This window comes from Theropithecus gelada, chromosome 7b, assembly GCF_003255815.1.
Source record: "Theropithecus gelada isolate Dixy chromosome 7b, Tgel_1.0, whole genome shotgun sequence".
Lineage (NCBI taxonomy): Eukaryota > Metazoa > Chordata > Mammalia > Primates > Cercopithecidae > Theropithecus > Theropithecus gelada.
The window spans coordinates 8,525,760-8,552,342 of record NC_037675.1 but is presented as its reverse complement, the minus strand read 5'-3'; the positions used below and the strand labels follow the sequence as shown (position 1 = coordinate 8,552,342).

At 38.1% G+C, this 26,583-nt stretch overlaps 1 protein-coding gene across 1 annotated transcript in view; it reads left to right on the top strand.

Annotated features, from left to right (window-relative positions):
- Positions 1-26,583, top strand: part of LOC112628891 (cytosolic carboxypeptidase 4-like) — a 464,052-nt gene that overhangs the window by 85,749 nt on the left and 351,720 nt on the right. The window contains exon 2 of the mRNA XM_025392213.1: positions 26,335-26,498. Coding sequence (XP_025247998.1) covers positions 26,335-26,498 — 164 coding nt within the window. The remainder of the gene's footprint in view (positions 1-26,334; positions 26,499-26,583) is intronic.

Sequence of the window (26,583 nt, the reverse complement as noted above, 5' to 3'; positions counted from 1 at the left end):
ACCTGGCCAACATGGTGAAACCCTGTCTCTACTAAAAATACAAAAATTAGCCAGGTGTGGTGGTGCACACCTGTGATCCCACCTACTCGGAAGGCCGAGACAGGAGAGTTACTTGAACCCAGGAAGTGGAGGTTGGAGTGAGCCAAAATCATGCTACTGCACTCCAGCCTGGGTGACAGAGCGAGACTCTGTCTCAAAATACATAAAGAAAATATGTAAAATTTCCAATATACAATGCATAATAAATGCATGAATCGCGTAGATTACTAGAAGGTGATAAATGTTGTCAAAAGAATGAAAGGAAAAGAGTTTGGAAATTCCGGAAGTAGGGTAAGGGTGTTATTGAGAAGATGAAATTTGGGTGATAATTTGAATATGTGAGGAAGTGAACCATGCAGGTATCTGGTGGAAGAACCTTCTAGAGGGAGGAAGAGTCAGGGCCAGGGTAGAAGCATGTCTGGCATTTCTAAGGAACAACAGTGTGGCCAGTGTGACTGATCATAATAAGGAATGAGTTGAGTGTTAGGAAATAGTCAGAGACTTGTTCAAGGACCAGAACCTGTAGCCTTTTAGGTCATGATAAGGGGTTTGGAATTTTCTCTGAGAGAAATGAGAAGTTAGTGGCATAATCTGACTTACATTTTGAAGGTCTCACTTTTACTACACTTTGTGAAAACTGGGATGTTGTGGGGGAGGATAGAAAGGGGAAAGAGAAAGATGAGGTAGGAGGCTATTGCAGTTCTCGGTGACGGCTAATGATGACTTCTTATGTGGGGTGCTAGACTTGAGAGTGGTGAGGATCAGATTCTGAATATATGTTGAAGGCAGAGCCAATAGGACTTTATGATGGACTGGAGGCAGTGGGTGGGAGAAAAATCAAGAATCATGGAGTGTTCCCAGGTTTTTGACCTGAGCCATTGGAAGAATGGAGTTCCCCATCAACAGAGATGGGGAAAACTATGAGTGTAATAGGTTTGGAGCAGGTGGGGTCAATATAAACAATCGCTTCTGCAAATGTTTTAAGATTTCTGTTAGACAGTCAAGTAGTAATGTCAAGTCCTTAGATAATGAGCCAAAAGTTTACTGGAAAGGTCTGGGCTGTATAAATAAATTTGACTTATTCCTGGGCCCTTTGTTATTAAGAATTGAAGTAGAGAGACTAACAGAAGACAATGAGAAACGAGTTAGAAGGAAAACCAGGAGATGAACTCATAGTATAGTGTCCTAGAAGCCCAGTGAAGAGAATATTGTAATGAAGAATAACTGATTCTCTGCATGAATTAAAATGAAGTAGATGAGGAGTAAGAACTGGCTATCAGATTTAATGAAATGAAGGCCATTGCTGACTTTGGCATGAGAAGTTTCAGTAGAGTGATTGGTGTGAGATAATAAAAGAAGAATTTAAAGTTTAATGCAAAGGGGAATGGAGAAATGGGGCCAATGTTGGAAGGAAGAGTGATATTAAGAGACCCTTGTTAAGAGATGGAGAAATGATACCATGTCTGAATGCTGATGGGAATGATCTAGCAGAGAGGCAAAGCTTATGGTGTGGAAGAGAGGTAAGAATTGCTGGATGACTGTCCATCAGTGAGGATGAGGAAATAGGACCTGATGCATACCTGAAAGAATTGACCTTAAAGAGTGCCATGGGTAGTTTACTTACAGTAACAGGAGAAAGGCAGAGTATATGGAAATAGATTCTGGAAGATGGGTAGAAATTGTGGGAGTCTTTGGAAGATCTCCTTTGATGACTTCAATTTTGCCAGTGAAACTGGAAGTAAGATCATTGAGAATGAAGATGGGGAAGAATTGTTGAAGGTTTCAGGGGGAAGACAGAGGTAAGTAATTGTTCAACCAGAGACTAGGAGAATGAATGGGCAAAAGAAACATACTGTGATGACTTGGTGGCACTGAGTCCACTGGAAATTTTCAGTCATGAATTTGAAGTGAGCCCAGTCAGGAGAGTGATGTGTTTCTCCCTACCTATATTCAGTTACTTGGAAGAATGTAGGTGGTAAGACAACAGAAGCTGAGAATATATGCAAATATGTGATTTGATTGGCTGATCATATCAGTCCAAATTCTGTGTAAGAAAAATGGTTACTTTCATAATTGATACCTTGTTTCATTTCCTTCTATCTTTTTAATGCACAGGATTATTTGTGGTTTTTTTAATATAAAAACAATTATTCTGAATTTTATTCAAGATTCTTTTTTTTAAGAAAACACTTTTTTTTTTTTTTGCTTACAATATAATGCCTATGTGTGGTGTTATATACAATTAATTATTACATTAATTTTTTTTCACTATTGTAAAGCTACCTAATTGTATTGTCCTTTAAAACTACATGTCAGTTCATGGTTATAACACCCATTCTTATCAATAACTCACCCACCAATCAGTTTAACTATGAAAATGACTCATGCCATATGTCTGATAAGCATTAAGTCATAGGACCAAAAAAAACTGGGATAAGCTTTAAAAGTATCATTCAACATTCTTTTGTGGACATCTAAAAATACTCTAGTTTCTTAATAAGCTACAGCATATATATTTAGTTCTTTTGGTGGTGGGGGCAGCATTTAGTTTTGTGAAAGAGACTAGCAGTTTTTCTAAAATACTCTCTTCTCCCATTCTTCATTAGTAATAGAATCCCTTCCCCTGTTTTTAGCTTAGTACACGGCCACCTGAAATGAGGACTAAGTTTGCCAGCTTCCTTATTACTAAGTATGGCCATGTGACCATCTTTGGCCAATCAGATGAAAGTGAAAGTGGTATTTCAGTCATCAGTCATCTGGGACCACAATCTTGACAATGGAAGCTATATAAATTTATAAGGTATAACGAATCTGTCTCTCTGACACTATGGGGGACATACTCCTGGTCAAAATGACTATGAAAGAAAAATAACTTATTTTATAAGCTAGTGTTATTGTGGGTTTTTCTGGGCCTCACAGATGAATTGCAACCATCTGATAACACAAAAATACAACATACTTTTTTTTTCCTAAGCCAAGCATTCTATTTCTTGTTTTTCTTTAGTCCACATGAGACTCTCTGAAAGTAAGAGCAAAATAAAAAGCATTACTTAAAAAAGGACAAAGAAAAAAAAACCCTGAATTTAAAAACTATAGGGCAAGATGTCTGTAAAGTACATATTTGTGATCCTCCAGCAACTATCCTTGAATCGCAGACTGGCAGGCATACAACATCAGCACACTGTCTAGAGGCTTCTTTCCTGAGCTCCCTCATCTCCCAGACCTATGGATTCTGAATATAGGTGTAATTTTTTTGTAGCCTACAGCTAGTCTTACCCGTGCTACTCTCTGCCAAGGACAAATTCCAAGTAGGTTTGATTTGGGGATTTCATGGACTTCACAGTTCATTGGCAGAGCAGTGATTCTTGAAAATTTTGTAGTTAGTAAATCCCTTAGCACTTCTTGGTTCAAATCCTCAAATAGGTTTTCATCTGAGAAGGAAATTCTGATATTACTCACTCAAGGGTCTTTAAGACACCCTTTCCTATGTTTCCTATATTCTCCCAACATACAACTTAATTAAGTAGTTCTCAAATTTTAATCAGCATAAAATCTTGATAAAAATGCATCTCATCAGACCACAGCCTCAGAATTCTTAATTGGTAGCTATCATGGTGAGGCCCAGGATTATTCTTTTTTTTTTTTTTTTTCAATTTTAACCAATGTTATTCCGTTACTCTGATGTGGGTCCCACAGGGATCACGTTTTGAGAAATTGCATAGAGACCGCCATGGGTCTTGACTCAGACAACCTAACTAGTTATAATTTTCTAGTACTTCTAAGGCTCATGCTGAAAGGAAAGAACACTTCTCTATCAAAGACATAATTCAAAGAGGATTAGATTCTGGTTAAAACTTCTCTTACTGTAGAAAACACAAGAAATGACATGGCTTCCCTTGCTGTGTGAATTTGGAATTGTATAGATCTTATTATAATTCCAGCACTGCTACTTACTGGCTAAGTGATTTAGATGAGTTATGTGGCCTATACAATCCTCATCCACGATGCTGTTGTCAGGAATCAAATGCCTAGCCTGGCTCCTGGAGCATTGACGTTCATCAGTAAAGGACGGTGTTCCTGTTTTCCCACTCCTCTTTCTTCTCATTTTCTTAGTTACATGAAACTTCTTGACCCCTCCATTGATTGCTAATAAGTTCCAACTATTGATCTCTCCGAGTTTTGATATCTTGCTAAACCTGCCACTGAGTACATTAGCTCTTAACACTGAGTTCAGTTGACTTCCTGAATGTCTGACAAAGTATTGTCTTCCTTGGTCCGCTGCTTGGTGTCAGTCCTGGTTGCCCCATCTGAGACACGGTCTCTTGAGCTGTGGTCCCATATGTGGTTGCCCTACTTCCACCAGCATAAAGCATCATTGGGATGGGGATACTTCAAAAGTCTGGGGAGTTTTTGTTTGCTTTTCTACAATTCAACGACTCTACTGGATGCTCAGAAGCCTTCCATTGTCTAAGATAGTTTAACAAATGGATGATCTTCACTGTCTTCATCTATTCTTTCCCCAATACAATAAAAAGGAAACCTCTGCCAAAAGAGTAACGGTGACACCTGTGCTTATACTCTCAGTACACTCTCAATTTAAATGTCATTTTATGGTCAAAAGATTGGCAGACAATATATGGAGGTACACCAGTTTTCCTCATATGCTCTTTCAACTCAAGCATCATAGGGAGCTTCGCAGCTGTGACACGACTTCCACTTAGTGACAAAGTGGATAAAATCAATGTCCATTTCTGTGGTTCTTCCAGAGAGGCACAGGGATCTCAGCCTCCTAATGTTTTTATTGTTGAAGATCCAAAGATAAGAGCTAGGCTTTAATGTTCAAGGCCAGAATAGAAAGACTGGCTACTGAAGGTTTTTATGCTTCCTGATTTATCGATTATAGAAAGATGTTGTACAAAGATCAATATTAACACACTGAGATGTGGTTTAGCTGCTTTATTTTTCATAGTTATGTAGATTCCTACCTCAGGTTGTAGATTTAAACATTTGTTGGGGTAACACCTGCCTAAAACTAGTGTACTACCCATTTACTCTCCTTCTTTAAAAATCTTCCAACATTTGTTTCTGGAACCCTATTCTGAGACTCATTTCAAGGAAATTAAGTTAATGAAAAGTATTGTGTTTGAAGTTTTCTCTTTGAAATTTCATGAATAACTACATTACATCTCCCAAAAATGTATGTATACACACACTTTAGTGTGTGTAAAGCAGTGGTTTTAAGCAGGGAGACATTTTGCCCCCTTTTTCCTTCCCCTGCCAGAGACAGTTGACAGTATCTAGAGACATTTTGGGTTGTCTTAACTAGGTAGGGATACAATAGGCATCAAATGAGGAGAAGTCAGGGGTGTTACAAAATTTCTTGCAATGCACAGAACAGTCCCCATAACAAATAATTTTATGACCCAAATGTCAATAGTGCTGATGTAGAGAATCCTTGTTATAGATGCTAACAAATCCATTTGATCCAGGAGAATGTATATTCATTTTATTTTCATGAAAGACCCATCAACCAGTTGGGATATTGCCGAGTAGCCTTCTTTCACCGTCCTTCCATAACCTCCTCAACTGCAAACCAAAATGAGTTGTGTCAGCACAAATATCCCAGGGGATCCTGATCCACAAATAAGAAATAGTTAGCCCTGACTTGCCGGGCTCCCTCCACACCTACTCAATAGTCTTATCTTAAATTATAGTCCATACACTGTGCCTGCCCTTCAGTGCCTGTTCCTTTCCCTTCTCCCTGCCACCCAGAGTACAGGATGCAGACTTTTCCCTAAATCCTATAATACCACAAAGCCCCTGCTCTCTGTATTATTCTCAAGGCCTAGCAGGACTTTTTGTGCTCAGGCAAATAAACATGCTACCAATAATCCAATAAAAGCTTCACAGACATTGGATATAAACCACAGTGACGAGCAGTGCACAATCTATAACTGCTTGGTTCTTTTTTATAAACCCTGCACTTGAGCCCTGAAGGCAACACAAATCAAAGCTAATAAAAGCGCAAGGCCTTCCCCTTATTGTTCCTAATGGGTTGATTCACCCTACCTATGCCATCCCCCTAGTGACCACAGGATGTCTCTACTCCCAGATGGAAGACATACAAGCCAGCACATCGGGTATGAGGAAGGAGGAGCTCATTTCAAATATGCCTTTCATCATGTTGGCTTTCCACTTGGTGCTCAATAGCTGCAGAGAAATAAACACCATCACCTTGGGATGGAACTAGCCAATGTCTCATATTCCCAGAGACCAAATACAACACAACACTCAATCCTGGCGCTCATTTTTTTTAACTGTGTTTTCAAACTCTCAACTTTATGAAGGAGCTGCAATTAGTCTATGCCATCAGTGAAAGCAGATTAGAGCAGAAGAATGTGAGTCGTTTGATAAAAAGCTTGCCCCAAAGCAGAGGTAAGAGGAAACCACAGTTAGAATGTTCTTCACAGGAAAAACTCTGGTAGAATGACTGCAGGGTTTCACTGATAATCAAAACGCCAAGATTTTATTCTGAGCCACAAACTCAGATGTCTCTATGGGCCAAGCAGATCACGTACATGAGTGAAAAGGGGGAGATAAAGGGAAAAGTGAGAGAAGGAGTCTTTGGTCATCTGGATACATATTCCTTGTTTATAATCTCCCCTCCTCCCCTAGAGCTCTGCCAAGTTAGCAAGTAGGAATATTTTTTCATATCTTCCCATTTTTTTCCAAAGCTATATAATGAAGACTTATTTTGAGTGTAAAAGCTTCCAATTTTTACATATGGGTAAGTAATTGCATTTAGACAAAAAAAGGCATGGGCTAAAACAAACAAACTAAAATATATCTATGGGCTGAATCTATTAATAGCTGCAAGCTACCAGGCTGGCACCACTCTTTACCCATGGCCTTGTATTCAATGTCTCCTCCTTGAAAATAAAGTTAATAGTTAGTGTCCATTAGTACCAGGAACCTAATCAAGGCTTTACAGAGTACATTGTTGTATTTTTTAAGTTTCATGTTTAGAATCCACATACATTCATGGAAAGAGGTGGATGGCAGGTGTTAGGGTAATGTGTTGGTGTCCGCTTTTGCTTCAAACTTTCTCCTATAGGTGTCACTGATGCTCTCCTTTGGGGAGGGCTGTGGTCATTGACCTCCCAATCCCCTTCATGGTAAGCCTTTTCTGATGATGGGCCCTGCCTACTCAGCCAGCCATGGAGAAACAAAGATTACACACAGGCTTCCCTGACTAAAGATGCCAGTGAGCATCAAAGTCAAATGGGAGCTTCACATAGCCCCAGGCACCGAGAGATTGCCACTCTGGAATCTCACTCAGTAGGATTTTGCTCTTTTATAATGTAACATCTTCTCAGCAGCTCCTACTTTTCAGAGCAGCCTTGCAGAAAAGCAGTTGGAGGTCTGTTTCTGTTAGCCAAGAACTCACACTCACAGCCTGCCAGAAAAGGTGATGCATCTGTTTATAAGCGAGGTAAGGAAAGAGCTTACTCTATCCATTGGCACAATCATTCCAGATGCATCTGGTGGGACAATTTTGGGGCTGACTGCAATCTCTAGAAATGCATTCTTCCCTGGGAAAACTATTAGCAAGGAGGGACAGGTGTGTAGGGCATTCAAACAGACCTTCCTTTTACTTCTGTTTGAATTTTTGTGAATATCTATTAACAACTTGCCTTCGCATTGTTCCCCAACAATTGAAGCACAGCTGAATACTCAATAGAAAAATAGAAACTGGATTAGCCAATTGACTCTAGCTTCTATTTAACTACCAATACATGCAATGATGTACTCATTAGTAAGTATTTGGTGGAAAATATGTAAACATATAAATAAACACTATTTGAGTATCTCCAAACTAATTTTTGGAAGTAGGTAATCAATAATTTCCCATTACTTTCTTTTCTCTTGTCTTTCCTTTTCTCTCCTCCTCTTCCTCCAAATATTTGTAAAGCATCTTATGCATAATTCTAGGCACATTGTACCTCTAGGAAAGGACTTTCCATTCATATGTGTTGACAAAAAGAACATTTAATTAAAAAAACTAGAAATGACCCCGGTGTGTTATTACATGTCCAACAAATGTTGCTGTTGTCATTTGTTGGGAGAAGGGAAGTCACTGCTAACTTGTAGTGGTCAGGAAACACTTTAAGAAAGTGTACAATTTGGATACATTCGGAGGAGAAATACCTGGGGAGGGAGTTAGACGGGGAGTTGGGGTAAACATTATGAGGAAAATCTAGCTATGTGCTTTGTAGTAGTTTTGCTGCTACACTACGTTACTACAGATAGTTAGTGTGAGTTAGCAGAAAGACTGACATAATTGAAATATTGGGCAAGTTAGTTTGCCTCCCTGAGCATCAGTCTTCTCATGTGTAAAATGGGAATAGTAATGCTTACCTCCATTGAGATGCTATCAATTAAGTGAAATAAGTAATGAAGTAATGTACAGAGCATGAAGCATGCAGCCAGGCCCTTTTCTGCACCTCCAGTGTAATAGATAAAATCATGGAGGTCTTTGTGTGATGAATTTGGACATATTTCTACTGGTCTTTGTTGATGAAAGTTGTGATTTATAGGCAGTCTTTGTTCTATATTAAATACACATAAACTACTTTTAACCATCTTACAAGTGGCAGAGGGTGAGAAACTATGTACGATATTAAATTTCACTTGGATTATTTGAAATTTCTCTTAATTTGAGCAGAACTAGCACTAGTAGAAAGAAAGAGCATGCTGACAAAATTAGTGAGCTTAAAAAGTGCTTAGATATCACCCTGGGGCTTTAGGGGGGTTGCCTGCATTACGTAGGAAAACAACTTCACTCCTAACCCAATGTTGTAGAGTTCTGAAGGAAGTAACTTACGGCTTGTTGAGGTTCTAATTACACATCACTCTTGTTTATTCATTAAAAGGAGTCTCCAGCAGGCCTCTGTGTAGCCAGACTTTGGTAGTGCACTCCTAAGTACTTTATGCATCAAAAAGTAATAAAGTATCTCTTAAAATACGACATAGTCTAATTTGACCACTGATGTTGATAATCTGGCCTCTCTCCCTTCTTTTTTCCTTAGTTATTGAAGATCTCTCCCTTTTCCTGGACAGAACTCTTGTGAACTTCTTCCTTCACCACCCCCTGAGCTCCTTTATCTTCCATTGTTTACCTTCCATGGAAGAAGGTTAAATGTACTCAGTGGCTCTTTTGCCTCTTTAGCTAACATGAGAAGGATCTGTTCTTTTACCTGAACTCTAACAAAAGGAATTCCACATCTCCACTGGAGGTTTGAAATGCAAATAAACTGAGAGTAGTTTTCATGTCACAGATTTGGTGTCTCTGCTCCCTTCCCTTAGGAAATTGTATTTTTCTTTGCCCTGGCTTTTACCTGCTCCCCAGCCCTCCATCTTGCCTCAGTCATGTTGGTTCTCTGGCCCTTGTTTCTTTTTGAGATCATTAGATTTCTTTCATGTTAACTGTTGCTGCTTCCAAGACCCTCACCTTCCTTGTTTTTTAGTGTGATTACTTTTGCTAATATGCTCACTGTCTACCATGCCCCTTCCACTAAGCCTTCAGCAGCCTTTGCTCTGGTCCTCCAGAAATATTTCGTGAACGAGGAGCTGACCTGGGACAATGCCAATTGAACAAGTGCCATGGGCTGAGTGTGTGCCTCCTGGCCAATCAGTCTTCCAGCCCGGGTAAGAGCTCATTTCCTCCTGATCCTTGACACAAGCTTTCCTCACTTCATGAGTTTCTGATTAATATTCGGAAAGAATTTTCTCTGATGGCATTAGTGGGAAATCAGACTGTCAATTTATTCATACCCAGCCTCAGGGCAGAACCACATGTGTGGGTAAAGCTATTAGATGCAGAAGATACTCTGTGTGTGTTTGTATGTACACATATTGACTGGAGGTGACGTTTAGAGTGGAAATCCATTGCCCCATGGGTTGGAAAATGACTCACAGTGGGATATAAAAATGCCAGAGAAAGATTTGGTGTTATTGCTAATGGAGGTCACATTTTCAAACCCTGGTTGATGGTTTTCCCTAGAAATGCTGTGTCCTCTATGGATAATCACAGTATCATTTATAAGTGGACTTGCTCGGTCCAAACTTAAGGTGGTGGCCTAATCTCACATCATAAGGAAGGACACATCCCTCGTAAATCTCCTACTTCTGAGATTGACAAAATGGGCTACTGCCCTGGGGTAGACCAGAACAGGAAATAGGGATCAAGGGCTTCTGATGGGCCAGCAGTCATGGTGTCTTGGTGCGAAGCACCCTGGATTTAGGTTTAGGGGAGCTAAGTTAGGGGTGCAACTCTCCTGCTTATTGAAAATACAGAGATAAGATGCTCAATTTCTCTCAAACTCATTATTAGGACTGTTGTAAAAGTTAAAATATATACATATACACACATAAGTAGATATAATTTATATGTGTATATACTATATTGTATATGCATATATGTATATATATGTGTGTATATATTCATGCATTTATGTATGTATAATGAAAGAACATGATCAGCATAATAATCCAGGTTGGGTTGGATTCCCTTAATGTATTCTCATAGCATCCTATAGTTTTTGGTCACAGCACTTTCAAAACTGTAATGAAACAATTAATAATGTAATGCCTCTCTAGACTAAGACAATTATTAAAATGACTCCTCTAGATTAAGTTCTATGAGGGTACAGGGATTTTGTCTTTAGCCTGAGAACAATGTAACAATGTCTGACACTTGGAAAGAACTTACTATATATTTTTGCAAAAATGAATGAATAGTAAATGTTAATATTTCTTAAGTCTGAATAGAAATGAACTCTATTAAGGATTTTCTGTGACTAATGGACATTGACACCTCTATTGGTCTGCTTTATTTTCATTCTGGATTAAGTAAGAGTCAACAGTATCCTAGGTGCCCATTTAATTTTTAACCATCTAGCAAAATGGAAATATGAACCCTATTTTAGAGCTGTGATTCTTACAGCCTCCTGGACCTTGGTTTTGGCCAGTGTTTCTCATTTGTAGACTGACTCTTACTTTGACACATAGGTATCAGCAACACTCAGGATTGCAAATCTTATATGAACATGTGGATACATAAAGTCATAGCCAGAGTTCCTAGGCTGGTGGGGGTTTCTGATATTTGGCCCATCATCCCATTAATAATTTAGCACTTGTTAGGCCATGCGTTTGGGATTTGATTTAGCGAAAAAATATGGTCACAGAAACACTAAGGAGAGCAATCCTCCATGTTGGCAGGTAGAGATAAATCATAGAATGTTAGAACATTCTGGAGGAAAGCTGTTTGGGATGTAACACCAGACATCATGCAGATTCAATGGAGGTTATAGTAACATTCCCTTCATTTATGCAGAATGGGTGTTGGCTGGCTGTACTACACAGAGAGTAAAGGCGGGTATTCACGAAGACAGAAGTAAGCCATGATCTTTTAATTAAGAAAAGTTCCTGTCTCATTTATTTCCTATTTGTTCCCCCTCCACATCCGTTTCCTAAAAAGGGTCATAGAAGGCCTGAAGATTTCTAGATTCTTGATCTTTTTTCCAGAATTTACCTACCTGTTCCATGTTGCACTCCATCTGGCCTTGAACTTCCACTGAATGGCTATGTAGCAGTTATGCACTAATAAACAGTGCAAGAATTGGTGTTACTTTGCTTATTAATGGATACTATTTAAAGAGCCATTAATAAAAAGAGTATCAGTAATTGTCAGATTGATGGATGAGATGATTTGAAGCAGGGAGACTTCTGGCTTCCATAAGATAAGACTCTGCCAAAGGTGAGGACTGTGAAGGTAAAGGTCATACAATCTAGACCTGCAGGTGGATCTAATATAACCTCATCTACGTGCCCAATATTGGGGTTTTCTTTTCTGTCTACAGCAACTGTTGTCCCTTTGCAGAATTTCAGCAGTATGCTCCTATCTTTTGCTACCTGCCGCAGCATCTTGAATTTCCAAGTCTCTTTCATTGACAATACCTCCCAGTTCTTTTGCCAACCACAGGATCTAACCTGAACACTCCCCCTTTTGTAAGTAAGAATGAGACAGCTAAACAAGGTTGGAGGCAGGCAGGAAGAAGACAGGACTAATTGGAAAAGGTTTCATTAAAAAATAAAACATTTCTCCTCATTTGAACTGAACAAAGTCTGCTAACAAGTGTTCTGCCTGGTGGGGTTTCCAGTTGTTCCCTCCTGAGCACTTGAGTATCAAAGTTGTATGGGCCCATGGTAGGACTGCTTGCTCTGTTGCCAGGGCAATTACAGCCTGACAGTGCTCAGGTCTGTTCCTGTTTTTATTACTATTGTTATTACTTACCTGCTCATGGACTTTGGGGGCCTCTCTACACAGATGCACACCCTGGGGAATCACAAAGCCACAGGCACATTTTTAGCCACGGCTTGGCAGTTCTTGGATTGATATGAATTTAGCACATTCCCTTTATCTAGTAAGCAGAACCGTAGATGTGTTTAGACTTAACTCCCACAAGAAAGAGGGTTTCCTGCAGAAAATGTCAGTTTTCCACTCCAGGCAAGGAGCAGAAAGGAGGGATGGCAGTATCTTCATTTTCGTCTGAAAAGATCTATGGGGGCCAATTGACCGGGACTTCCTGCCTGACAATGGGCAGAGAGACATATTCATTGTTAAACTGCTTGGGTCCTAGACTTCCATTATTGCTACAGCTATACATAAATACATTTATAAACAAACATACAAATAAATAAATTTACCCGTTAGAGCAACCAGAATGCTTTGCATTCTTGTGTGCATGCTCGTGTTTCAAAAGGTAACATATACACGTCTCATCCTCTCTTCAAATCTACTTGCACTTTGGTAGGTGACATTTGCTTAAAAACAGAGTAAAGTTTTAGAAACAATCTTTTTTCCCTTAAAGTTAATTGTATTACTAATCCAATATAGTCAATACATGGTTTTTTTTTACTGATTTTTTAAGTTCAAACATTTTAAAATTAACCATTATTTTTTAATTTACTTGTAGACTCAATATGAGTTTTATACAGCAATCTCATTGTTTTTAAGACCTGAATTATTATTTTCTCTGCATTTGGTCAGGCCTCATTTACTGAACTGAATATAGAATTGTTATATGCTTTTGGTCAGATATTATCTTTTAGATCATAACAGCAAATTCTAGCCATGCATAAATCTGCAGACTCTAATGCGTATTAGCCTCTCTTCCTGTTTATATTTGTTTGTTCTGAGTCTCTCCTTCTCCAAATTATTCAGTCAAGCAAAACTTGAAGGAAAATAATAATAGTATCAATGAAGGAGAGTTTTAGTGACTAAAAATGCTCAGAACTTGAATGCCTACAGGAGCCAAGCAGGTAATGTAAATTCAGGGACTGAGAAAGTGTAAAACAGTATGTACTTAACTGCTTATGTTGCTACACCTACTTAGCTCTTTCACCTTTAAGACACTGTGCAGGGACAAGCAAGCAAAAGATGTCTGTAAGTATACACGTCCCAAAGTCCTAACGTAGAGAAGCTTCAGACATTAAAGGCAAATCCTATTTTAGTGTATGTTTTACCTTGGGGATAAGATCCTTGGGCATAAGATCCTTGGGGATTGACATTTCTTATCCCTGTCAATGATCCTTTAAATGTCCACCCTGGACGCTAAAATGACCCTGTACCAAACACTGTGCTAGAGATGTAGAAATAAAGGCAGTTGTTAGACTGGAGGCAGGCACATGCGTCACCCTCAAGAATTGGGACCATGCTTTTTTCCCCAACTCCTAAAACAGAGTCATGTACGTAGTAAGAGCTAATTCAATGGCCATTAAATGAATGAATGAACAATGGGCTCTCATAATTGTTTACTGGAGATAATGATGCTCACCCAGTCCAGTTAGCAGAACTAGACTGGGTTAGCATCATTATCTCCAGCAAATAATTATAAGAACACTGTAATTCTTCATGAAGCCAAGGACACCTCTTAAAAAGATACCCATGCACAAATGTACATGCAATAATAGGAGAATTACCGACATCCATGGACCCTCATTGGTCAGTGAAACCCAGTTAAAAGCCTTTTTGCTACAGCAAGCAAACAGAGAAACTGGAGGTAGGGAGCTGAGAGATGGTTCTAAGTGTGGTGACCATGCTAAGATCTCATCCAGGTACAGGGCTCCATACCAAGTTACTCTCGTGGCTCTGAGAATGCCACATTACTTCATCTCATGTTCTGCCCAATTTATCTGACTAGTCAAATGAATCATTTTGGGGACAATTTCTCTATTATCTGCTCTAAGCTCTAAATTTTCTTTCTTCAATTCAACTTCCACTTTCCATATAAATTATGTATAATGGGAATACTAATCTTTTATCTTACCTCATTCAACAACTTCAATTATGTAGAGGAATAAAAGCTCTGGCTTCCCTTGAATGTCAGCTCTGAATACTTGGCCTTTCTGTGTTTTATCCACATCAAATGACCAGGTAAAATTGGAGAAAAATAAAGATTTCAGCTGAAAAAAACAGAAGCAAAACTAAGCAAAGATGAGTGGCATTTATATATCCATATAAATGTGCGTGCGCACACACACACACACACGCATATTTGTGATCTTTGCAGATTCTGCTATGCCTCTGTGTGTAATATTACATATTGCATAGGGAAAAAGTGTCTGAAAAAATTCACTTTTATGGAGCATTTACTCTGTGCCTCCATGCAAGGCATGTGCACTTTATATCTCATTTAATCTTTATAGAAGCACTTAAGCAGTAGATAATATTTTCCCATTTTTAAGAAGAGGACATTGAGCTTAAAGAGCTTATGTAACTCGAAAGTGGTCATTTGGACAGAAAGTTGGAATTTAGATCCCGGAGAGCTGACTACCAAAATACTCCCTTTTTGCTACTTAGAGAGATCTTGTTGGGGAGTGTATTTCGGAGCAGTGCTACTCAAAGTATCTGGTCTATGAGCTGTTGATTCATTGGCTGCTGCAATGATACAAGGAGCTTGTACTCACGATCCCAGTGCCGTCTTCATTGACAAAATCAGCTGAACTAAAAACAGATGCTTAGTTACATGATTGATTTATATTCTGGCTTAGGCTTCTTATTTTATCACAAATAAAAGTTCATAACTATTTCATAGGCAAATGCTAATCTGCAGACCACACTTTGTGTAGCCCTGAACTTAACTATTATGGTCCTCTTACCCAACAAAAACTACTAGCCATTCAGCATGACCAGTGAAGATACGCCTAGTGGACCACTCTCTTGGCAGACACCATATGGAAGATTAGGGAGGTACAGCTTCATATTAATATTATTTCACCGTTTTGAAAATAGTTTTGATTTGTGTCTTATCCCCATCATCTTCCAAGAATACTGGATGGACTTGAATGAGCTGCTGTAGGGCTTGGAGGTCTAAGTAAAGGTTAGGATTGATATTCCACTGGTTTTAACTGGCGTGACTATACCAATTGATAGTGCATTACAAGACTTCCACACCTGTGGGTTAATGGCGCCTGCTCACGCCCACCAAGTGAATCCCCTACCCACTACTTCACTATCCTGTTCTTCCCCACACTTCTTCCATGATCCCCCAGGACTTTATTGAGATTCAGAAACTGAAGGGTTAAAGCCAAACAAAGCAGAACTCTGCTCCATTGCTGTGTCCAGCTTCTGTTCTAATTGGTCGTTGTCCTTTTCATTTGAGTTTCTCAAAATGATGTATGTAACCATGGGGACAGCAGCACCTTTCTCCTTCCCTCAATCTGTGGTCTTAGAAGGAAAGTGCAAAATTAGGTCTGAGAGAACCCATAGAGACCCAGGTTTAGAGAGATTACTCCTGCTAGTCACCACACAAGGTAGCTGCAGGTAGGTTTCAGAAGCCAGGGTATGGAGCTCAGAGAGCAAAGGGCCAAAGAAGATGAGTACAGGGGACAGTGGTCACCACAGTGAAGGGGAGGGAGGCAGGCTGTTGCTGCACAATACTGGGCTTGTGCATGTCTCTGGTGCCATATTGAGTTTTTTAGTGAAGACATGAGAAAAGAGAGAGGGAATCTGGAACTTAGGGGGAACATAATTTATAAGAAAAGCTGGTCTCCAGATCTGCAAAAGCTCTTGGTAAACAAATACATGAAGTGTAAAGCCTCTATTGAAATGGACAATTTAATAGAGTCAGGGGACTATTTCTGTCACTCTGGCTCTAGTGCTACTTAATTATATAACTTTTTAAATGCAGTTTATGCATCTAAAAAACAGAGTTTGGCTTGATCAGACTCTAGGCTATCTAATGATACAGTCTCTGATTCACATTTACCCTCTATATGCATCCTCAAGAAAGACATGGAAATGTGATCACAGAGGGTCTAGCGGTCTGCTCTGGTCATTCATGGTGTAGGGACAATTTCACCAATAAAAGACCCAAAGGAAGGTCCAGCATAGAAATGAAGGACATGTTTGAAGTCTAGCCCACACCTTCAGCCCTGCTATGCCAGTGAATATATGGCCTTTTTTGCGGTTACTAAGGAAACAATTGTCAGTAATGGATTAGGAAACCTGGGCTGAAAGGACACACACAGAGGGGGCTTTGTGCGGAGGAGCCCATCAGATGAAATCTGGCAGAGACACCAACATGCTTAGTGATTGATCCAGTCCTCAGCATGAAAGCATTAGAGTCCATTTGATCAGGTCGATAAGTGGAGAAGCCACAGAGCCCATCCGCCAGTCCTCATGCTTTCTTCTCTGCTACCTATTAGAGTTCACAGATCTGCATGGCCGGATTGACTCAGTTTTAACATCTCTGTTGGGTGCATGTCGAGGCAGGGGATATACACACTTAATTCAAGTTCAGAGCCTCTCCAAACCTGTTTAAAACTCCAAAAGTCACTGTCTTTCAACTCATGCTGGCTCTTTGTAAAGGTTCTGAGAATGTTTGGAGGGACAATGCTAAGGAAATAGATGTCTCATTGCTATTTCTTCACCAGACCTTTTCATTGGGTGTTTACCTCCCCTGCCAAGTAGACACAAGCCTAGTGACCCCAAAAAAGTTAAGGGGAATCTAGGTGATACCAGGTAGTTCATGGGAAGGAAAAAGTAGGAACCTTAGAAACTAGATAGGCCTAACCAGCTTATTCCTTTGCCTTTTGTTATTGAGCACTTAAATTAAAATATTAAATTTAAATTTAATGATTTATAAAAGTTAATTTTAAATTTAATTTTATTTATAGATTTAAAATCACATATTACATAAAATAACATCTTAATTCAGATATACTTCTTTCAGGCTTACATGCATTGCCGAAGGAAAGAATGACTAGCAAAAGCAATTACGTAATTTGTGGATTTAAAAAAAATAAGGAAAATGCACAAAGAAAATATTTAAATCATGCCACCTCATCATGCATTTCTAACCAGTTAACATTTTTGTACCCATATATCATTTTAAAAATTTAAAGTAAAATTGGGATAATAAAGAATATAGCACACTATAGTCAATTGTAATTTACATTATGATTGTATCCCTATGACGTTGCCAATTTGAAATACATTATGATGTCAATATTTCCACAGTGTGAATTCACTCAAGTTTATCTGACTAGTAATAGACCGGTGCACATTTTGGATTTTCTCTGTTGCTCATTTTGCGATTATTTCCTTAATATTAATTTCTGAAATTTGTACTGTTAACTCCAAGAGTTTAAACACTATTAAGGCTTTTGAAATACACTTCCAAATTTTCCTTGGAACGAATGCGGTGGTATGTGCTTTTGCCAATGCTAGAATGTAACAGTGACTGTTTCTAGTCCATTTCCAGCAGACGATTATGATTTGGGGCTGAAGGTAAGCCTGAGACGAGAAGAGAATCATAGTATTTTATTGTTACATTAATTTACATTTTATATCAAAGCAAATTCACATTTTTTTCTCTATTGGAATTATGTTTATTATGTTGTTTCCATTTTAGTTTAGTTTGTGGTATTTCAGGCTATTTAGATATATTCAAATGTTATATATCCAATCATTAATATTTTCCTTTATGATTTCTTCCTTTGAAAATATGCACTGAAAAACCTTCTCCTGGTTTGGAGATGACAAAACATTAATATATTCTATTCCTTTTTATCATTAAATTCTTTGATCATTTAACTCTTTAATCAAAATAATTATTTTTTTACATTTGGGGTAAGATTTTTCCCTCAAATATTAACCAACTGCTTTTGAGTTTTTATCTTTATTGTAGTCCTTTTCCTGGTACCTGAAGGGCTCCTTTGTCAACTGCAAACCTTTATTTATCCCAAGATTTTTGGGCTTTTTGTATTCTTCCTTTGATCTGCCTGCCATGTTTTATATCAATACCAAAACATTTCATCATCATCGCGTACAACAGCTTTTTCTTATCTGTAAGAGAAAACCCTCGTTAATAGTTTTTACTTTTTATTCTGGGATATTCTTGCCATGTATTCTTCCAGAGGGGAATTTGTTTTCCAAGTCTGAAAATCCCCAGTGGCATTCTGATTTCTTATGCTTTGATAGACTAATAGGGGGAGAATTCATATTGCATGGTCCTGGGCCTTGCTTTCCCAGAATTTATTTAGATGTTCCTTGCTGTCTCTTGGTCCTAGGATTTATCACATAACTCTTGGGATATTTATTAGTAATTTCATTCTCAGGTATTTTATAGTTCTGTGACTATTGTGAATGGAATTTTTATCATACTTAATAATTTATTTTGCTGGTTTAAACAAAGAAAATGGATTTTTGTATATTTGTAACCTATTTACTCAACTGTGGCCTTATCTCTAATAAATTTTGTCTTTCAGTTGATTTATTTGGTTTGTTTTAGGATATAATCAGTCTTCAAATAAAGATAATATGATTCTTCTTTTCTAATATGTATGACTCATTTTTTTCTTATCTTATTGAATTGTGTGGGTCTTGCCAAATATGGTAAATAACAGTGGTGAAAGCAGGCCATAGTTTTGGTGATAGTTTTAACAAGGACTGTGTTAATGTCAAGTACGATTTTGACAATTGGTTTTACGTAAGCATTTGCTGCTGTTATTGATAATAATAAGTACTTATATAATATGCAATGGGCCAACTACTGATCTCAACTTATATATTAATTCATGGAATTATCTCAGCAACCCCATGAATTAGATATTATTATGATTATTATAATTATTATTTCCATTATATAGAGAAAACCAAAGCACCAAAAAGTCAAAGGGCTTCCCCAGGACCCTGCAGTTAGAAGTGGAAGCACGAGGACTGTAACCCCAGCGATATGGGTCTTGGGGCCTGTGTTTACACACACCATGCCAGGCTATCTTCTCAGGTTTACAAAGAATCCTGGTGGGCTCATATGAGATGACTTGTTTCAGACATAGATGCATCCATCTAGAAGTTCCTGCTATTTTCTTCTGTTCTCTGCCCTTTATCTTGATATGTTTGGTATGTTAACATCTATACTAGCAGATTTCCTAATGATACCATCATCATGCCATTCTTAGAAAGATACTCTCTAAATCATGTATATTTTTTATATATTTCTGAACATAAATTACTTTTTTAAAATTGAGGTATCTATGTATCTATGTATCTATATATCTTTCTATGTATCTATCTATGAGGTTGGCTTGCTGCTCTGTTTATATATTAGTAATACAATAATCAGTTTTTGGTATTAGGATTATGTTAATATTTTAAAACAAATTATGAAACTTTTTTTGTTTATGATGTGGTTTGCATTCAATGTTTCCCCTTCTCTAGGTTTGTCTTCCTGAGGCTCCTACCCATAACATTTTGAGGTACAATACTTTCTCTTCAAAATTATATGTATCTTGCTCCACTGTCTTAGGTATTAGTAGTATGAATAAATATTAGATTGTTTAATTTTAGTTATTTATAAGGATCTTGATCCTTTTTTCTTTCTTTTCTTTAATCATATTTCAAATACTTGGAGATCCTGTTTGATATGTAAAGTCAGATATGTTTTGTACCATAGGTGAGTACTCTCTTCCTTCTCCTCAACCTCCTTTCCTTCCTTTTCTTTCTTCTTGGCTTCTCCTATGACTACCATACTATCTGAGTTTTAAATTCCAAATGGGAGCATATCGCTTTTTCCTAATCTCTTTTAAAATTCCTATTTATATATTTAGCTCATCATTTTTATCTTATCTGTTGTGTTAGTCAGTTTTGCATTGCTATAAAGGAATACCTGAGAGTGAGTAATTTATTTAAAAAAGAGGTTTATTTGGCTTACAGTTCTGCAGGCTGTACAAGCATGGTCACAGCATCTGCTCAGCTTCTGGTGAGGCCTCAGGGAGCTTTTCCTCATGGCAGATGTGAAGGGGGAGCAGGCATGTCACATGGTGAGAACAGGAGCAAGAGAGAGAGGAGCAGGTGCCAGGCACTTAAAACAACCAGCTCTTGCCTGAACTAAAAATTCACTCGTTCCCATGGGGAGGGTACCAAGCCATCCATGAGGGATTCAACCCCATGACCCAAACACCTCCCACCAGACCCCACCTCCAACATTGGGGATCATATTTCAACATGAGATTTGGAGGGGACAAATATCCAATTCATATCATCTACCTTTGAGATATTGGAAAACTTCTTGAAGTTGTCTTCTCTGTAATAGATTTTATTTTCTACGTTGAACAGTCTAACTCATGATTTTGGCCTTTAATTTAGGGATTGAATTTTCATCTCAATAGTGCTGTCACTTCTAATTGCTTATTGTTTCCTTTTTGTGCCTTTTAATGTACTTTCACCAATGCAATATACTCGTTTCTTTTAGAAAATATAAACAAGAGATTTCACAGATTTTTATCATTTCTGGCAGTAAATCTATTCCACAAAAAGACATTTGTTTGGTATCTTCAGAGTGGACCCCTTTTATTTGCAATATTTCTTCATAGATTTAACATCTTTTCTCTGTGCATGTTTACAGAGGATGTTCATTGATGCTCTGTTTTATAAAAAGTGATTACCAGAGGTTGTTGTAAGACTTTGGGGGCAGACACTAAACCTTATTCACTTATAACTTGGATTTTGTAACAAAGGCAGAGACCCATGCAAGGTTTGAGGATTGATTTGGGACCGTCACACAAAGCCAGGACCTCCAGAGATGACAACTGTGGTCAATGAATTAGTAAAACTGCAATCTGCAAAGGGACAATGTGGGCGTATTTGACTTTCTTGGCCATGGCTTTGGGTAGAGCAGTAAAAACGGGCAAAGTCTTCATTCATAATTTCTAAACACAGCCCTCCTTCAAGCAGATTTGGAATCACAATTCATATGTCCCTGTAGCCCAACAGGCCTCAAGCCAAAAATGCTGTCTGTAGTGGTTTCTGATTGGCAGTGTCCTCAAGGACTTAGGGGAGAAAAACAAAAGTTCCAGATGAAGAAAAGAGCACTAACACCAATCTACAAAAACAGACTTTAATATTAAAAAAAAATACGTTTAGAATTTTAAAAATTATAAAATAATTGAGAAAACAGGCCTATACTATTGACACTCAACAGAAAAATCAAACTAATGAATGATGCCCATCAACACTGCATATGCAGGAATAATCAGTTATGGTAATATAAAATAACCACGGTTATATGTTTTTTAGAAATGGTTTTGAGATGAATGAGTTTACAAGTAGATTCAATCTAGTTGAAGAAAGAATTATTAATATGGAACAAAAATATGAGAAAAATCAGAATTTACTACAGTGAAACAAAGAAATAGAAAATAAGAAAGTAAGGTTAAAAGATGTGGAGGACAAAGGGAAAATAGAAAACATATGTTGAATATTAATTTATATTTGATTTCCTTGACAGAGATAAGGGAGAGGCAATATTCAAAAAGATCATGGATGATATTTTTCTAGAATTATTGAAACATACTAATTATCCTATCAATAAATCCCAAATAAAAGAAATGAAAATAAATTTAAATCTACTTCAGAAAATCCAAGATAAAGAGAAGATTTTACAAACTGCTAACCTGAATTCCATCATTCATTTGTATGCATATATAATCTTCAAAACATTTTTTCCAGGTTGCAATAATTTCTTAAAGTATTCTTTAAAATTTCTGAACTATGTGGATATTTTCTTGATGACATTATAGAGCCTCTTCTCCTGGAAATGTTTACGTTTTCTTGGCAAACTATAGCAATAAAGTCTGAAAGTGTGGGTGGAGGGGAGTGGGGTCTGAGGATCATCACCTCTGCTTTCATTGCCAAACCTTTGGCAAAAATTGTATGACTGCCTGCTTTGTACCTTGACTTTATTCAACTTTATTTAAATCATAAGCATTTTTCATATTCTAAATGATTATTATAATTATCATTTTAATAGCTTCCCTATAGTCCATCAAATTTATTCCATTACAATTTCCTTAGTCATTACTCCCCTATTAGACACTTATGGTTTTATTTCCCTCAAATTTGGATTATTATATATAATACTGTCATAATATACATTTTTATGCCTATAGCTTCCCTTTTATTTTGGTTCAGTTTATTAGGAAGGGTTCCCTGAAGTGACATTACCATGTCAAATGTTATGGGGCCACTGCCCTGAAGGTCTCAATCAATTTACACTTCCACCAGGTATTTTGATATGTGCCAGTTTCAGCATGAGAGTCAGCACTAAGTATTATTAAGTTTAAAATATATGCTGAGTGCGGTGGCTCATGCCTGTAATCCCAGTACTTTGGGAGGCTGAGGTGGGTGGATCACTTGAGGTCAGGAGTTTGAGACCAGTCTGGCCAACATGGTGAAACCCTGTCTCTACTCAAAATACAAAAATTAGCTGGGCGTAGTGGCGGGCATCTGTAATCATAGCCACACGGGAGGCTGAGGCAGGAGAACTGCTTGAACCCAGGAGGCAGAGGTTGCAGTGAGCCGAGATCATGCCACCGCACTCCAGCCTGGGCAACAAAAGCGAAACTCTGACACACACACACACACACACACACATACACACACGCACTATATAGCAAGCTTATATAATATAGTAAGAGAATATTGTATATATATTATATATGTAATAGTCTATCAATTTGCAGAGTGTAGAAGGCATTTTTATTTAAATAATGAAATGGAACATTTTCCCACATTTGCTTACTTTTTTCTCTTTTGCATACCAATTATCAGTATTTGTGCTATTTAAACATCTTTTTTGGACCTGATGTTTGTCTTACAGATATCTAACATAACTATTCTTCTTTTGTGGTGAGTTATCAAGAAAAGCTGTTAAAAAACACAGGGTTGTGCTGGTTAGCCTCGCTTACTAATACTGTGCAGAGATAGGGACCTATATTCCATGAACCTTCTACCTTTCCCTCAAATTTATTTTTGTGCAAAATAAAACCTTGTTTAAGTCACTATAGTCAGACTTTGTTTTATCATCTGTGGAAAAAATTTCTAATTAAGACATCTGTGCTGGGTGAGAAGGGAATTGGATCTCTATTTTATTTATACTCACTTTTAAACATACCCAGAGCCAGTTTTATTCATCAACTTTCTACTGTGAACCTATGATAACTGACCAAAGTGGAGGTCAAAATTTCTAAATTTTATTTACCTGTTTCCCAGTTTATATCCAGAGATACGAATAAGTCTCCTGGAGTCAAAATAAAATCAATTTTATTTTTAATGCTCACACCATTTGACAATGGGAGAGCAAGATTTAAAGGCACTCACGTGCCCAAACCCAGAGAAGTCAAGTTCTACTTGACAGATACAATATGCATCTGAGAGATAAAAATCCATCCATGCCTCTCCACATACATTCATTTAGAGTCGTTATTTATCCATTTATCACATACTGAGGATATGACATTTGACAGGTGTGTGCTCCATGCCAGGGATGTAAAGGAAGAAACATACTCCTCAGTCTTTGCCTTTGAAAAGCTCTCTTCCACACCAGTGATGGGGTGTGAGGGGAGGTCATCTACATAAACAAATATATTTAGCCCAGGAGTTCAAGGATGCAGTGAGCTGTGATAGCGCCACTGCACTCCAGCTTGGGTGACAGAGCGAGACCCTTTCTCTAAAACAAAACAAATCAAAAACAAATACAATACTCAAATATGTTTTATACCATGTGAGAGTAAAAAGAAAAAAAATAGAGTAGTAAAGAGAGATTAATAGTGAAGTGCAAAATGGAATATAAGGGCCTTGCCCAAGTCTCCACAGCCAATAAAGTGGTACAAGTTCCTTTAATCAAGGTCTTCTGGACTACTTGTTACAATGGCAACCATGACCTGAAATATGTGGGCCATCATCTGGGGCATCAAATTTTTTTACATTATAAAATACTATCATTTTAGTTGTTATTGTATAGAAGTTGTCTGGTATGACGAACTCTCCCTAACCTACCAGTATGGCATACACTCTGAGGTTTATTTTCCCGAAGGACTCCTTCTTTTAACCTCTACAGAGCACCTGCTATGTGTCTGCTGGAGGCTGGAGTTGCAAATGTGTCTGTGAGTGCTCCTGACCCTGAGGGCCAGAGTCTTACTCTCACAAAGGAGAGTCTTCCTCGCCTCTCCTTTGCCATCTGTGAGGTGGCTGACTGAGCAGGAGGGTGTGACCTTCACTTTCTTCCAACCAAGCCAGCCATTCTAGAATTTTATAAAAGTAACCTGGAAAAAGGAGTGGGGAAAGAATCAGACCTTGGAGCTGTAGAAAAGAGACTAAGATTTCTCTCTCTTTAAAAAGTGATCTTTTCTATTGACTTAAGAAAAAAACAACTTGTCCAACATCTGTCTTTCCCTTCTGGCTGCTGTCGCTTAAGGAGGAACTGACTTCCCTTAACTCTGAAGTAATGTCTCCTTTCTTTAGGAAAACAGGTGTCAAAACATGCAGCAAATCAAATTTTCAAACAGCTGAAATAAATTTGAGGATTTTCTACCTTTTTAGTGCTTTTAGCCAGGAATTCTTTTGTGAGGTTTACAATTTCCCAATTTGGAATTTTGTTTCTCCTTGGGGTGCTTTTGAGCAATCCTTTTGCATTCTTATTGCTCCATTCCTGTCCTCCATAATAAATCATTATTATTTGGATGTGAAAATCTATTTGCAAAAAAACGATTCACTATCGATTACTTTTTATTTAGGTCAAATGTACTTTATAAACAGGAAGGCCTCCGGACCACACTGAATTCTGTTGTATTAAATATCTTTATAGGAAGAGAGAAAGATAAATTGAGCTAATTTTGATCAATATTGTGACTGTGAAATATTCCTTATCAGATGCCTAGGTATGAAAGGGAGAATTATGATTCCATTTTACAGATGAGAAAATCAAGGCAAATAGCGTTCACTGAGCCCAAGCCCCCACAGTTAGAAACTAGTGAAACCAGGATTCACACTTAAGTCTGATCTAACTTCAAAAACCACACACTTTCTAGCTCACCACAATGGAGTCTCTTATAGTCACTACACAGCTTTTTATGTTGAGTAGTCAGGCCTGAATTTATTTGTTAGCCTCTGGTGCTTACTAGATGCTAGGCCTTGGATAAGTTAGTTGTATTGATAAGTCTGCATCTCCTTATCTGTGGAATGGAAAAAAGAACAATCTCTACCTCATAGGGCTTTGGTAAGGATCCACTGAGTTAATGCAAATCAAAAAGCACAGAAGGTTATCTGGCATGCAGTAAGTGATCAATTAAGTTTTGTCAATTGTTATTATTATCTGTTTCTTCATGAATTATACTATAGAGTACATGTCATGATTTTGCTTTCATGGATATCTGAGTACAGCTGAATAGGGGGTTCTAAATGAATGCTGTTTTTTTTTTTTTTTTTTTAAAGTTTCAGTGTTCAGTGTTTATATATGAAAGATTTCCCCTACTCTTCTCCATTGGCTGATAAATTCAGAGGAAGGAAAAGGCATCTCTTAGTAAGATTGTTTATGAACTTTTTTTTTCAGCAGTGAAAAACCGTTGTAAAAATACAGATAAAAGCATTGCTGCTTTGACCATGGTGTGGGAAGGGGACAGACTCCTGGATCTCCATGCACCCCACTTCCCTTTATAACCCCTACCAGCTCATTATTGTCATGGGGGTATTTCTGGGGAGTCCTGGATGTTGACATCACCATCAATCCACAATGCACACAACAGAACACAATGGACAGCGACTGACAAATATAATTAATTCTCACTGTCTGAAAAAGGCCTGTGTGTAGGAGTCCTTCTTCCCAATCTTCATGTGTCTCCACTCAGCTCCCATTATACATTGTCATGGTTAATGCTTTGTTTAACTTGCAGGGTCTACAGTTTGGTACCAGAGAACTGGAGGAGATGGGAGCCATGTTCTGCTTGGGCCTCCTCATCCTGGAGCTCAAATCTGCCAGCTGCAGCCATCAGCTCCTGGCTCGAGCTGCAACCCTGCTGAGTGCTGAGGAGGAGGCTCTGGACCAGCACCTCCAGCGGTAAGATGCTCCCAAGGGCTCAGAGAAATTTGGACCTTGGTGGTTCCATTGCTGAATATCTCAGTAATGAAAGTCGAGTGGACCT